Below are 15,081 nucleotides of genomic sequence, written 5' to 3'. Positions count from 1 at the left end.
ATTAAGGGGGAATTTGATTGAGGAGGAATTGAAATGAGATGGAATCATAATCAAATTTCTGTTGAAGTTGTTTACTGAAACTGTATGGAATCGGAGTAGAAATGATGCTGAGTCTATATAAGTTGTTTACTAATTCACTTCAATCGGAATAAAAATTAGGTTGATTACTATATTGCCCTTATATAAATAAATTATTTTCATACTATTTAATTAAATTAAATTCTTAATTAAATTTATATAATAAAATTATCTATATATAAATATATAAATAGGTTTTATTTATTTATTAAAAATGACATAATGAGTGTCAAATGAAGGGTAATGTTGGGATAATAAGAAACAAGTGAGGGCATAATAGGAATAAAAGATGCATTCCCGATTCCCTTACCTTCAAGGAATTCAAATACCTCACAAAACTAGAGAATCTCGTTCCTCCAATTTCAAGAATTGGATTCCTTGTTTCATGTGGGCTCCACCACTTTTTTTATTCCTTAATAGTAAACACCGAAATACTCCGTAATCGGAATTCAATTTCATTTCGTTATTCTGATTACCCTTACGTAAACGTGCCATTAAATAAGTGGGAGAGCCCACGATGACGTCACATAATTTTCACGGGTAGAGAAGGTTGCCGAACGGAGCAGAACTTTCTCGATTTGAATTGATTAAACCCGACCAAACGACGCCGTAATAGCCATTAAACCCCTACGCTTCTTCCCGAAACGACATCGTTTTGAAACCCAACCATACGCGGGAGAATATGCAAGTCGAGAGAAGAGTAGAAGCATCCAGAATCATGGTCATCGTCCTCGTCCTTATAAATGCCTCCTCACTCCCCATCCCCTAATCCAGCAGATAATCAGAGTTCACAGTCTTTATCTCAAACCCTCGATCGCGACGTTTCGATTTTCTTCCAAACAAGCTCCAATTTTCTCTCGCTTTCTCGTGTTTTCTCGGAGTAATTAATCGATCGATGGCGGACGTTCAGATGGGCGAGGCTGAGACCTTCGCCTTCCAGGCCGAGATCAACCAGCTTCTGAGTTTGATCATCAACACCTTTTACAGCAACAAGGAGATCTTCCTTCGCGAACTCATCAGCAATTCGTCTGATGTGAGTCTTCTCTTCTCCTCCCCCTCTCTCTTGCATGTGTTCGTTTTGATTCTCTCTAATTTGATCGATTTTTCTTCTCTAATTTTCTATGAATTGCTGTATTTTGCGTTAAAAACCCCTGATTTTTAGAGATTAATCGCAATGTTTTGTGTTCAATGATCTTGTTTCTACACTGAAATCTGTTTCGGCGATAGTGCATGACCAGGAATTTGTAGGATTTTGGAAATGATGGAATTTGGTTGTGTCTTTGTAGGCTTTGGATAAAATTCGATTTGAGAGCCTTACAGACAAAAGCAAGCTCGATGCTCAGCCGGAGCTTTTCATCAGGATTGTGCCTGACAAGGTCAACAAAACCCTCTCCATCATCGACAGTGGTATTGGCATGACCAAAGCAGGTAAATGTTTGTGTAAATTTCATTTCTTTTAGTTCACTAATTGATCTGTTTGTCTTCCGAGAAAATCTTAGAAAATTGATTCGCATAGATATTTTTGTTAGTAAAAGTTGCATCTTGTATTTAAGCTTACTCCCCTGTTTAAAACTATTGTATTTGTAATTTCTTAAAATTGTCCAAAAATCAAAATATTGGTTATGGAATGCTTAATTATGCTTGGTGTTTTGTTAATTAAAAGTTGTGATCGTGACTTAGTCGTCTATGCTTATGTTAATAAGCTGTGAATCTGATGGTAATTGGTTTCTGTAGATTTGGTGAACAACTTGGGTACAATTGCAAGGTCTGGAACCAAAGAGTTCATGGAGGCATTGCAAGCCGGAGCCGATGTCAGCATGATTGGGCAGTTCGGTGTCGGTTTCTACTCGGCCTATCTTGTTGCCGAGAAGGTTATTGTGACCACCAAGCACAACGACGATGAGCAATACATCTGGGAGTCACAGGCCGGTGGTTCCTTCACTGTCACAAGGGATGTCAGTGGCGAACAGCTCGGCAGAGGCACCAAGATCACCCTCTTCCTGAAGGAGGATCAGGTAAAGAACCAAGCTAATTGATTAAGTATTTCCTTTATATGATTAAAGAGAAAAATTGGGTACTAATTTTTGGTTGTTGTGACCAGTTGGAGTATTTGGAAGAGAGGAGGATCAAGGACCTTGTGAAGAAGCACTCTGAGTTCATCAGCTATCCAATCTATCTCTGGACTGAGAAGACTACCGAGAAGGAAATCAGCGATGACGAAGAAGAGGAAACCAAGAAGGAAGAGGAAGGAGATGTTGAGGAGGTTGATGAGGACAAGGATAAGAAATCGAAGAAGAAAAAGATCAAGGAGGTTTCTCACGAGTGGCAGCTCATCAACAAGCAGAAACCCATCTGGCTCCGAAAGCCCGAAGAAATCACCAAGGAGGAGTACGCTGCCTTCTACAAGAGCTTGACCAATGACTGGGAGGAGCACCTTGCTGTCAAGCATTTCTCAGTCGAAGGCCAGCTCGAGTTCAAGGCCATCCTCTTTGTTCCAAAGAGGGCTCCTTTCGATCTTTTCGACACGAGGAAGAAGATGAACAACATTAAGCTCTATGTCAGGAGGGTGTTCATCATGGACAACTGCGAGGAGCTGATTCCAGAGTATCTTGGTTTCGTGAAGGGTGTCGTCGATTCGGATGATTTGCCTCTCAACATCTCTCGTGAGACGCTGCAACAGAACAAGATTTTGAAGGTGATCAGGAAGAACCTTGTGAAGAAGTGCATCGAGATGTTCAATGAGATTGCTGAGAACAAAGAGGATTACACTAAGTTCTATGAAGCCTTCTCCAAGAACTTGAAATTGGGCATCCATGAGGACAGCCAGAACAGGGCGAAATTGGCCGACCTCCTCCGCTACCACTCCACCAAGAGCGGCGATGAGCTCACCAGCCTGAAGGACTACGTGACCAGAATGAAGGAGGGTCAGAAGGATATTTACTACATCACCGGTGAATCGAGGAAGGCGGTGGAGAATTCCCCGTTCTTGGAGCGGCTGAAGAAGAGGGGATATGAAGTTCTTTACATGGTGGACGCCATAGACGAATATGCCGTCGGGCAATTGAAGGAATACGACGGCAAGAAGCTGGTGTCTGCTACCAAGGAGGGTCTCAAGCTTGACGATGAGACGGAGGAAGAGAAGAAGGCCAAAGAGGAGAAAAAGAAGTCATTCGAGAACCTCTGCAAGACAATGAAGGACATTTTGGGCGACAGGGTCGAGAAAGTGGTGGTTTCCGACAGAATAGTCGACTCTCCGTGCTGCTTGGTGACGGGAGAATACGGGTGGACCGCCAACATGGAGAGGATCATGAAGGCGCAGGCGCTGAGGGACAGCAGCATGAGCTCCTACATGTCGAGCAAGAAGACGATGGAGATCAATCCCGACAATGGAATCATGGAGGAGCTGAGGAAGAGGGCGGAGGCTGACAAGAATGACAAGTCTGTGAAGGACCTTGTGCTGCTGCTTTTCGAGACTGCTCTGCTCACCTCCGGCTTCAGCCTGGATGACCCCAACACTTTTGCGGCGAGAATTCACCGGATGTTGAAGCTGGGGCTGAGCATTGAAGAGGAGGAGACCGCCGGCGATGATGATGACATGCCTGCTTTGGAGGAAGACGCTGCTGAGGAGAGCAAGATGGAGGAGGTGGACTAATGAGATTAGGTTTGAGTTTGTGTATGTTTCGGGTATTTGTCGCGATCTTGTCGGTGGGAGGTTGACGGCGTGGTGTGACAATCGCCGTCTTTATTTTGTGTCTTTTGTTAGTTTTGAGTCTGTAAACATAATGGTGGTGAATTCCGGATCTCTGTTATATATTTAATATGAATTTGAGTCTCATATTTCATATTTATTGTGCACGCGTACTGTTAACGTAGTGTTAATATGTATTTGTCGAATTGATTTGAGTAATATTTATTCAAAAATTAAGATTTGAGAAGAGAAAAAATAAACTTGAGCGTCTGTTGAATCTTTCCATTTGAGAGTTAGAAATTTGACTTGAGCAACCCTTGAATTTTTCGATTTGAGAGTTGAAATTTTGATTCATTCTTCGATTTGAGAGTTTAAAATTTGATTCATTCGATTCAAGAAATTAAAAAAAATATATATATAAATATAAAAAATTAAGATAAGAAAAACTCGATTGTTAAAGATAAGAAAAGTGTGAAAAGTAAAACAAGATGTTTACTACTCTTTAAAAATAAGGGTAGGAATTGTTAAAGATTGAGTAGAGTGAAAACCAAAATTGGGTGTTTTAACACTCTTGAAAAATAGGGGTGAAATTTAGATTAAAACCGAGCTTTTGGACATCAGCTTACGCACAGATTTTACCAATCTGTAAGGATGCTGCCCGAGTTGCAAGGGCTTATGGCGCGATAATACGCATAAAGAAAACCGATATCATAGTATACAGAAATTCAAGAGGAATTCAAACAGGCACGCAAATACCGCACCAGCATCACATAGTCAACAACTAAAAACTTAAATACAACAGGATGTACAAGATAAACTTGAACTATACAAAATTCCATTACCTTTATCTTGATATATACAACCACACCAGAATGCCATACCAGTTGACATGCTTTGTGGTCGTTGAGCTCGCTACACATACAACGCGGTATCACGACAAGTCAATACCTAGATGAAACCTGATGCTTCTACTAATTGAGGTCTTCCCCAACAATTCATCTGCTGGATGCCAACACCGGGTGGGCAAAGATTAGATTCGAAATTCAAGCACTGCCAACGGGATGAGAAGAAAGCGTTGAAGTTCCAGAACAACCACTTAAGCAACTTTCTCCTGTTGATCGTCGCAAAGGGTTTTAGTTGCATCACTGAGATTCCCTGTATCCGCATCCATCTTGTAGGATGAAAGCAACTGTCTCTGGATCCAATTTAAAAGTTCATCAATATACTTGCTTTTAAGACATCATCAACTAAACAAACTATAGCTAAGAGCAAATCAGAGGTTAGTGAAATGGAAACTTACATGATCCTCAAATTCGGGATTGGTCAAATTCATGGACAGGTTTCTCATCAACAGTAACACCTGAAGAGGAGTGAAAGAATAATAATAAGATCACAACCATGTCATTATCAATTACAAAAAAAATTGGAATCCTTTACGAGGCAGTAATAATGCTCAAGATTAAGCGGTAACTTCTTCACGAACACTAGATTAGATAAAAAACAAATATATAGACTACAATCATAACTTAAAACTGATGGCACGTGAGGTCATAAAGGAGAAAAGAGTACCGTTTCAACATCTATCGGATCCATCTTCTTCAGATTCTGAAGATGACCTGTAACATTAGGGTCAAAGACGCTGCCAATGAATCCGTATACTTGAGTAAAGTCGGGAAGAACTGCAAGAAACAATTAGGTATTAAATTCATGGAAGAAAGCTTTTTTCTAGCTATAAATTACAATCAATATCTCAGGCCACAACACAAAACAGGTGACATACAAATTCAAAAGTTGCAAGTGTGCCTTGCTAATACAAATCCAGATTCTTTACTGGTTTGAATTGTGACATGCCATGTGTAGACTTATCCAGATAAGAAAGAGAGTACATAAATAGTGCAATTCCTCATGTATGACACATACCCTATGCTCAACAAAAATGGAAATCAAGGCAATGATGACAAAGACATTAATTTTTCCACTGTTTACAACAGAACAAATGAAGGAAAAGTGCATATGGCTGTGTTTACCTCCTAAAAGTTTTGATATGTTGAGTACCCAATTACATGTCAAAACAGAAAACCCATGTGCACATACACGAACGAAATTCCATGTTCTTGCCACAATTTATCCCACCTCAAGTGAAAAGGAGTTCAAATTCAATATCAAAGAATTAGAATCATTATGTGACTATACTTGTCAGGTGAGAAAAAAATGCAAGCAGGAAGACTGAAACCTCACCTCTCAATGCATGGCTATGGTTCACTTGATCAGTTGTTCCACCAACTGGTTGAGCTTTGGGGGTGCTTTCTGTGGTACTGCAACTGTTGTTCGGCACAGTTGGCCCTGAAACAACTACAACATGAAAAAGAGATGCAATTAAATCATCAAGTTTGCAAACAACAACATTATTAAACACTGAGAACAAGTCATTGTGATGAATATTTAACTTATTTAATAGTCGCACCTTTGGATTCATGAGATGGATTGGCTGTTTGCACAGAACCATTAGGCCAGGAAGGGGCTACAGGGCCGGGGATGGGACTCATAAGCATTGATGATGAATCTGGCCTTTGATTAAACCCAGATTCAAGTAAAGCAGATGAAGACTGACATGACCAAGATACCGGCGGAAGTGCCAGAGCTGGAAAACAAAGCACATATGAGTAAGGGTTGAATGACTTTGTCATATGAAAAATATGATCCACAAAACTGAAACTATCCTTACCATTTTTTGAAGCTTTTTGAGGATACGGGTGAGCAGCTTTCCTTTTTGGCCTAGGGGGAGGTAGATGCTCGCTCGTCCCATTCTTTTGAACCTTCAGAAAATACTTCTGTGCATGACTACGTATCTGAGAAAGGAATCCTTCTTATGAGTAAGGGAATTCATTATTTTCTAATCTATAAATTTGTAGATGTAAGACTAAACCAAAAGCATAAGTTGGTTATAGTTGGAACTCAAGCAGTTATTCCTCTTTGCATCCAAAACTATAGAATGACTAGAGAAAATTAACCTGTATGACCGTCTTTGACCCAATGAAAGCTTCAATCTTTTTCCAATCGCGATCGAAGCTGAATACAACAGAGGGAACATGAACAAAATTAGGGAACCATCCCAAAATTTATAACAAAATTGAGCTTAAACTTAAATGGGCTCAGCATCATAACAAATAATAATCCAAATTATTGTTGAGAAAATGAATTGCCACTAAAATCCTACTCTTTTCCCAAATTATTATTAAGAAGTTTAATGAGAAAACTTCTCTATTTTCTTTCTTTCCTACTAAAATCCTACTCTTTTTCCTCTAAAGCCGTCTCTTTCTCAACAACCAAACAAGTCCTTACAAATTTTAAAACACAAACCCCCAAAATTTATACCATTTCTTTTTCCACATTTTAAAACCCTATTCAACACTAAATCCTACCACATTCCTGATTCCTGAAACTTCTCGTTTTTTCTTCCTTCCCTAAATTTTCTCAGCAACCAAACAAATCATACAAATTTTCAAAACACAACAAAAACTCTATCATTCCTTTTCCCACATTTTAAAATCAATTTAAAACTAAAAAAATCTTACTCCTTTTCCACATTTTTCTCCCTTTTATTTCATTCCTAAATTCTCTCAGCAACCAAACAAATCCTTACAAAATTCAACACACACATAACATCTACACCATTTATTTCACCACATTTCAAAACCCAATTCAGAACTACAACTCCCCCCGCACCCCAGAAATTCATACACGCAGAATTGAAGAATTGAGAGAAATGTGAAGCTAATTAAAAGCATAAAATAATAATAAAAATGAAGAGAAATGACAATTACAGTTGGAGGGCTTCGAGGAACTTGTCGTGCTCCGGCTCACTCCAGCTCTCTCTGGACTTGGTAATTGTGTAGGGCTTCCGAATCTTCTTGCTCAGATCCTCCGCCGAAGACGACGTCGTCGATGTCGTCGCAGTGACCGAGGCGAACGGCCCGAGTCCGGGCAACGGCATGCCGTTGTCGTTCGGATCCAAGTACAAGCCCTCTGGCGGGTTCGGGTTTTTGGATACCATAAATTGCGGAAGAGTCGGATTCCCTTTTTTATTTTTCTTTTTATTGAAAGAGCGAAAGGAGCTGCGGCTCTTCCGGAGGCGGCGGAAATTTTATATAAGGACTTGGGGATTCTTCCACGCGGCGGAGATTTTGGGGGGTGCAGAGCTGGCCAATAGTTGCTTGCCACGTTTAAGGGTCCCGTGGCATTGACTGATTTGTTTTGTTTTATTTGATGATGCAAGGAAATTTTGAGTGAATTTCTAAGGGAATTATCTTAAGATTGAGATTTTATACTGTCATCTTATATTTTTAGCACAATATTTTATAATAGCACATAAATTAATGTTAAATTAGGAAGTGACATAAAGTTTATGAAGAATCACATTTTGAAAAAATCACCTTAGTTTTTTCAAATTTGGAAACAATCTAATAGCGGTTTAGTTAGATGGTTAAAGACTTTAGCTTCATTTTAAAGATTTCTTGAAGATCCCTCTTAATTCTTGTCCATCGAAACGCATGAACAATGTCGAAATAGAATTAAGAAACATGCCTAATTAGTGACCAAGCTACGAAGAGGACATGAGGTAAGTAGAGCACCTCACAAAAGGAGGACGACATGATGAACATGGCTGGCAAATTGGTTTTGATCATTCAATCATAATTCAATTGACATTAGTTAAGCGTAGCGAAACCAAAGCAACGATCTTTTTTTTCCATTTTTTTTTATATTATCTACACGAAAATAGATGGGGTGGGTTTAGCCTAACAATGAGTTAATAATAATATGGTTCGAATTCTTCTTTGATGAGAATCGAACCTAAAACCTCTCAATTATAAATAAATAAGAATATCACTATATTGTAATACTAAATGACATCAACGATCTTAAATTTATGAAAAATAAGTTTTACACATATTTTATTTTAATTGTTGAATTGAAAAAAAATAATAAAAAATCAAATATAAAGGCACGCAAAAGATTAAAAAAAAAAAAAAAAACGCAGAATTCACTCCCATCAAAAAACAGAACTTTGTTCCCATCCACCAAAATTAATTTTATACGTTGGGTCGTGGTAACGGTGGACTTGTGTGAGCCAAGAACTAGTGCATCATCACCTCTCAATTTTTACCAGCCAACCAACACTCAAAAGGACAACAGAAGAGTGTGGATCGTGGAGAAAATGATTTGATTTGATTAGGGTTTGCAAATTAGGGACCCGAATGATGCAGACACATGGTCTTTAGACTGGAAAAATCTATGGTCCATTCCCTCTCCATGTATTATTTAAATGAATGGCCGCACACTAGGCCACATGATATTTCCATCACCTTTGCTTTTCATGCCACTTTGTTTAATCATTTTTTCTTTTTGTAACCTTTAGCAATTTTTCTTTTATAGAATGATTCAAAACATTTAGTTAATTTTGATATAAAAATAAATAAATAAAATTTACAATGATGGAGTTAGAATTTTAGTTTAGGAGGGCCCAAATGTCTCAATCCGAAACGCTATCGCAATCTTACAAAAATTACTTTGTAGTGTGATGAGTAACCAACCAACGTTGTTTGGGGTCTAAAATGGTGTCATCCTCATTATCCTCTTCCTTAAACATAAATCTCATGCTTCTCTAACTTTCTTCCTCTCTCTCCCTCCACTAATCCCAGACCAAAGTCCTCCTCAAAGCTCACAAGCAACGGATTGCCGAACTTCATAGGAGTCACTAGCTTCAAATCAACCCCAATGAAAAAAATTAAAGTAAAAACATTGAATTGGTCCTTGAGCCTATGAAAATTCTTGAAAACCACAAGCATAACATTAAACTTTTCTGCGTAAAAAAAAATGTCAGGATGGGCCTAGAACCATCTTGGTCCATTCAGAGCTATGCCTCTGTAAATCTATACAACGGTAAAATATTGCATATAACTTGTACCTCTTATTTTTTTGCTGAAATTGGCATATGAAATGTGATGTTTACATTATGAAGTGGCTTTGTATCTGGTTTTTTAAACGAGGATAAATCTTTGCCTCCTATTTTACATCTTCGATAAAGTTCGAAGTTGATGTACATATCTAAGAGCAAAGAAAGTAAAATCTCAATCGCACAAATCGGCTATGCAGCCCTGCAAACATGTCTATGCACTTAAAGCACGTGTGGTCGTGTATAAACATCTTATTTTATGATAAAAGGTTGTCAATCGTAACTGGACTAGTGTCGCATTGAAATATTTTCTTTAAACAAAAATTAAATAAGAAATAAAATCAGTGCACATGTGCAAACAAATAGTTAATTGGAAGTTTCAAAGTTCAAAATATAATTAGGATCTACATTAATATTAGGATAAGAATAAAACACGTATAAAAAATAAGGTATTTGTGAATCGAATCTTCTGGTCACCAGCAAGCTTTTATTAATCAAGTACTAGCCGATGAGCACACACTCTGTGTGTGTGAATAATTTTATTTTATTTTATTTTATTTATTAAGAAGTGTGATTAGTTTTTAAAATTTTAAAAAGAGTATGAAAAAATGATGGTGGGACAATTTCTCTTAATAAGTGCACATTTTATCTTAATATTACATAATTATTGTTTTGTCCTTCTTATGTAAATATTGTGTATCAAAAGTGAGGGTAAAATAGGAAAAATAGGGATATGATTGTCATTTTCTCAAAAGATACAAAATTACTATTTTTCCCTAATTATGTAAATATTGTGTATCAAAAGTGAGGGCAAAATAGGAAAAAATGGCAAAAAGTTGACAATGAGGGTTCTCTTAATAATAGTACTAGCATTTGCCTACACACTTTGTATGTATGAACATATTTTTTTAGAAAATGAGAAGGAGAGAGGGAGAGAGAGAACGTGGAGGGAGTGAGAGGTTTTTATTTTTGAGTTTTTATTTTTTAATATTGGAGGTATTTTAACTTCACCTGGAGGTGATGTTTCAAATAAAAAACAGTAAAATTTAAACTTGTGAAATTACATTATTGCCCATAATTTTTTTGTTTGTGATAGAAGACTAAGTAGTATTTTCACCATCTTTTAGTTGATAAAAAGAGTTTCATTAATTAATATAGAAGATTAGAAATGGTATCAAATTATATGTTTTTCATATTTAAGCAAGTTTTGCTGGTAGAAAGTTGGGGTATTATCAAGGCCCAATATTAGAAGAAAATAGCCCAATCCATTTACAAAATCCAGCTTCGTCTCGCAAGTGTAATAAATTCTTAAAGGCAACTAATGGTCGAGCTGGTGGCTCGACACAACAATTCACAATTTTTAGAGTTAAAAACATTCAAAAAGACATTTCAATCTTCTTTTGATCATCATCGTGTGATTCACGAGCACCAGGATCAAACTCAAAAAGTGTCGTGGAATAAGATTCGAAATTTGTTCTTAACCATTGAATCATCCCGAGATGATTAGTTTAATTTTCATATTTCAAATAATAAACTTTTCTATCTGCTGCTTAAATTAAGCATGTTAATCTAGCTCAGGTTAACGCAATGAGAATCTTGAAAATAGAGGATCTACTAGTCTACTAGAGGCAGAAGTAGAAACCCAGCAAAAGATATAGGCCATTTAGAAGACACTATACCTTCCACCCATGTGACACCAGATACCTTAGCTTAATTACCGTTCACACCATGAGCGCCCCTACCATAAAAAGAAAACCTTCATGTCCGATTGGCCGTATACAATTTTAAAAATAGCCCATGGGACCACGGATGGGAACGGAAGAAAAGGCAGTAAAGTATAGCTCCTTTTTATAAAGAGGTACATGGTTTCATAGTCATGTGACGCGATAGATAAAGACGTAGAAGGATTTTTAGGTGCGGACAATGGCCACTCATTAAATGAGTATGAAATTGACATGCATTAAGGTCGATTCAATGAAAAAAATGCCTTGAATTTGTCTTCTACATGGTTGGAGTCAGTGGCGGAGCTACAAAGGGTTAAATTGGGTCTTCAGGTGACTCGTGAACATAGGAAATATGACTGGTGAGCACCTCGGATGAACTTGTGGTCCTCTGTATTGATAACAAATATATAATGCAATGTTTTCAAAATATAAAGAAGCGCCGTGAACAATTATAGCTTTTAATATTACTTTTACCTTGAATCGTGAATGAATATACTACCGTTTAATTCTTTTTTGATATTATCGTTTAAATTTTTTTCAATCATGTTTAGATCCTGATCTTGTCAAGTTCTAAATCCGTCACTGGTTGGGGTGATACGTGTATCAAACCAAAATTCGAACCAAAGTCAAGTCTTTTCTACAGTTTATCGCCTGACATGATCTGAAATACGCGTGGAGATCGTAGAAATAAATAGGTGGCTATGGTGGGGATGTGGAAGCCCTACCAACGACGGCGACCCACAGAGAAATTGGAATCGTACAAAAAAGTTGCTCATGCAAATGCCAACCGTTCCTTCCTGGAAATTGGATACGAACTCTATGATTGCAAAATACTTTTCAAAACCCACTGAACTACTCGTCAAAAAGTGTAAGAAGCCACTAGGGTGCCGTTTGGCAGTGGGAGATCAGATCACTGATGATGTAATAAAGTTTCGTAAGCCTTAATTAGTATTCGGAAACTTTTCGGAGTAGGGATCTTCGATTTCTAATTAATTTTTAAATGTAGATTAATTGTGAAGTATGCATCATATCGAATTTCAACAATTCGAATGTTTTTTTTTAAGTTATACTGTATAGATCATTCTTGTAAAATATTAATCAAATCAAAAATATTTGAGATATATAATTGAGTTATAGTAAATTAACAGACACTAGTTTCTAAAAAACTAATGCAATTTTATCGTGATAATTAAATAGACAAATAATTTCGAATTGAATTAAATTTTTGCAAAGATGATATATGAATCGAGACTTACCAAATAAATGTTTCGAATTGTTGAAATTTAATGTGAAGTGAATCACATGAATAATCCACATTTGGAAAGAAAAAAAAAATGTAAATCCCTTCTCTTCAAGGTCTGAATTAGTATTATTTGATATCTTGAAGATGCAAAATACCAATTAAAATTTAATTAATTTTCTCTTGCAGCCAAAAATAGCACATGATTTTGTTGACCGGAGACTGCGGTTCTGTTGTGTAGCTTGCGTCTTGACCATAATGACGTTGACTCGGCTCCTTCCTCTGTAACTTCCTTCTTTCTCTTTCCTTCCCTCCTCAGTTCTTCGGTATAAATTGCAGTCCCAGGACTCTTCACTTCACCAAGAGACTTTCAACGTCTCTCTTCCCCTTAATTACTTATACCATAATATAATCTCTTTTTATTTTCTTAATCTCTTGGATTCTGCTTAAATATTTGAAGCTTTTTGTTCAACTTCTTGCTCTCAGATCTCTCAAGCTCCACAGAAAATGATGAAGGTAATTAGGGCTTTTACTCTGCTCAAAAGCTCTTTCTTTTTGCAGACAACTTTTTTATGTGATGCTTTTTACATAAAAGATATGCATGCGTGACCAAGGCTACTACTTTTGATCTTTGCTTATTTTTTCTGACTATAATTTGCTGCGGGTCTAAACTATACTATTTTGTTACATGACAGAAAGTAGTGTTGAAATTGGAAGTATACAACGAGAAGTCTAAGAAGAAAGCCATGAAGGCCGTGTCGGGGCTTGAAGGTACTAAATCCATGGCCATATTACTCTCTTCTTCAACATTTTACTCCGATTTCAATAGTTTTTCGAACTAGCAGATTTATGCGTAGCCAAGTTAGTTACAGCAGTTTGCTAGTCTCTCAAGTTCGAATCCACATGTATTAAGTGACGAACTTATTTAATTTTGTTAATGGAATTCTCTTTTTGCAGGGCTTGATTCAATTTCCATGGATATGAAGGACAAGAAGTTGACGGTCACAGGGGACATAGATCCGGTGGAGTTGGTGGCAAGATTAAGGAAGCTTTACCATACTGAGATAGTCTCAGTCGGACCGGCAAAGGAGGAGAAGAAGAAGGAGGAGCCAAAGAAGGAGCAGCCAAAGAAGGAGGAGCAGAAGAAGAAAGATCCAAAGGAGGAATTGGCTGAGGCTATGAGGGCCTACCAAGCTCAGTATCCTCCAATGCCTGCATATTACTGCGTAAGAAGTGCAGAAGAGGATCCCAATTCTTGCGTCATTTGCTGAATGGTTGGTAAAATTTTATTGACATGCATGGTGTTTTTCAAGAGGAGAAATCGGATGTACATATTTGGTATTGGCTTTTTATGATCTAGAAGTCTCTGTGGTATTTTTATGTACTATTTTGTATTTTTTTTTTTGGTGTGGACGCCAAACTTGTGATCAAGAAGGCTAAAATGTTTCTGTGAGTCTTTTCGATTTCCGAAAAGAATGGATAGTCGTGACTTGCCACCAGTTGTCTTCCTTAAAAAAAAAAAAAAAGTAATATTTAAGTGAAAATGATTTTCGCACTTTTTTGTTTAGTGTAAAACACTCTGCTTATCACTTGTTGATTACGCGCTTCTTTTTTAGTGCACTATTATCTGCTAATCACTTGTTGATTTTGAGAATGCAAAGTTGAGATTAATGGTTGATTCTTAATGTCAACGTTGACGTTTACATCATGCGACACACATTGTAATCGTCGTCCACTAAAAGTTAAGGGGCAATATTACGTGTTTGATTGCGTGATTGCGAGAGGACAATACTTTTTCTATATTTGATCATAAATTTGAGAACTTTCATATCATTTTTGATCGATCTCAGTGACTATATCTTTTTAAGGGTATTTTTATCAATTTAATTTCTTAACTTAATAAGAAATTTGATAAATTTTTACACAGAATGATCAAAATAATTGACGATGAACAAACTCATGAACTACTTTTATCGACGTGATCAAAATGTATGTGAAAAATTATATTAATCACAATAACAATTTTTATCTAAAAAGCCTGATTAATTAAATCAAGAGATGTGTTATCCACACATTCCTTTTTACTTCTCACATATCATTTGTTAATTTTTGTCCGTTGATCTTTTTCAATTCATTCGATTCGATGGTCAAAAATTAAAAAAAATATATGAAAAGTAAAAAATAATGTGTGAATAACACATTTCTTAAATCAAATGCGATGAAGACTTCCGTGTGTGCAAAACAAATACAGATGCAAAATGTCTCAATCGGCACAGAAGGTTAGGATTCTGTATGATGTAATGATATAAGCAGACGTATAACAGTAGGCTTCCTGTTGGTTCGTTAATTATTCTAGTGATCTCTCCCCACGTCAACATCGAATGGAAAACGTCGTCGC

The 15,081-nt window shown here is 37.0% G+C and overlaps 3 protein-coding genes across 4 annotated transcripts; 2 read left to right on the top strand and 1 right to left on the bottom strand.

Annotated features, from left to right (window-relative positions):
• Window positions 1-819: 819 nt before the first annotated feature.
• LOC103958215 (heat shock protein 83) lies at window positions 820-3,926 on the top strand. The gene is made up of 4 exons (XM_009370457.3): window positions 820-1,111; window positions 1,365-1,506; window positions 1,813-2,093; window positions 2,180-3,926. The coding sequence occupies exons 1-4, from the start codon at window positions 974-976 to the stop codon at window positions 3,728-3,730; spliced, it is 2,112 nt and encodes a 703-aa protein (XP_009368732.2). The 5' UTR covers window positions 820-973; the 3' UTR covers window positions 3,731-3,926.
• Window positions 3,927-4,490: 564 nt separating this feature from the next.
• LOC103958216 (protein REVEILLE 6) lies at window positions 4,491-7,893 on the bottom strand. Of its 2 annotated transcripts, none has more exons than XM_009370458.3 (8): window positions 7,591-7,893; window positions 6,778-6,835; window positions 6,492-6,615; window positions 6,231-6,407; window positions 6,005-6,118; window positions 5,336-5,445; window positions 5,067-5,126; window positions 4,491-4,961 (listed from the first exon to the last, which is right to left on the bottom strand). In XM_009370458.3, exons 1-8 carry the CDS (start codon window positions 7,818-7,820, stop codon window positions 4,863-4,865), a joined length of 972 nt encoding a protein of 323 aa, XP_009368733.2. In that variant the 5' UTR covers window positions 7,821-7,893; the 3' UTR covers window positions 4,491-4,862. The 2 variants fall into 2 exon arrangements, with proteins under 2 accessions (XP_009368733.2, XP_009368735.2); XM_009370460.3 differs by having other exon boundaries at window positions 6,005-6,109.
• Window positions 7,894-13,037: 5,144 nt separating this feature from the next.
• Window positions 13,038-14,238, top strand: LOC103958211 (heavy metal-associated isoprenylated plant protein 39). Its single transcript, XM_048565541.1, has 3 exons — window positions 13,038-13,199; window positions 13,379-13,454; window positions 13,641-14,238. Exons 1-3 carry the CDS (start codon window positions 13,191-13,193, stop codon window positions 13,952-13,954), a joined length of 399 nt encoding a protein of 132 aa, XP_048421498.1. The 5' UTR covers window positions 13,038-13,190; the 3' UTR covers window positions 13,955-14,238.
• The last annotated feature ends 843 nt before the right edge of the window (window positions 14,239-15,081 follow it).

The sequence above is a fragment of a genome, unplaced genomic scaffold (assembly GCF_019419815.1).
Source record: "Pyrus x bretschneideri cultivar Hongxiangsu unplaced genomic scaffold, Pyrus_bretschneideri_v1 Contig4, whole genome shotgun sequence".
Taxonomy (NCBI): domain Eukaryota; kingdom Viridiplantae; phylum Streptophyta; class Magnoliopsida; order Rosales; family Rosaceae; genus Pyrus; species Pyrus x bretschneideri.
This window is presented reverse-complemented; position numbering and strand designations above follow the sequence as displayed.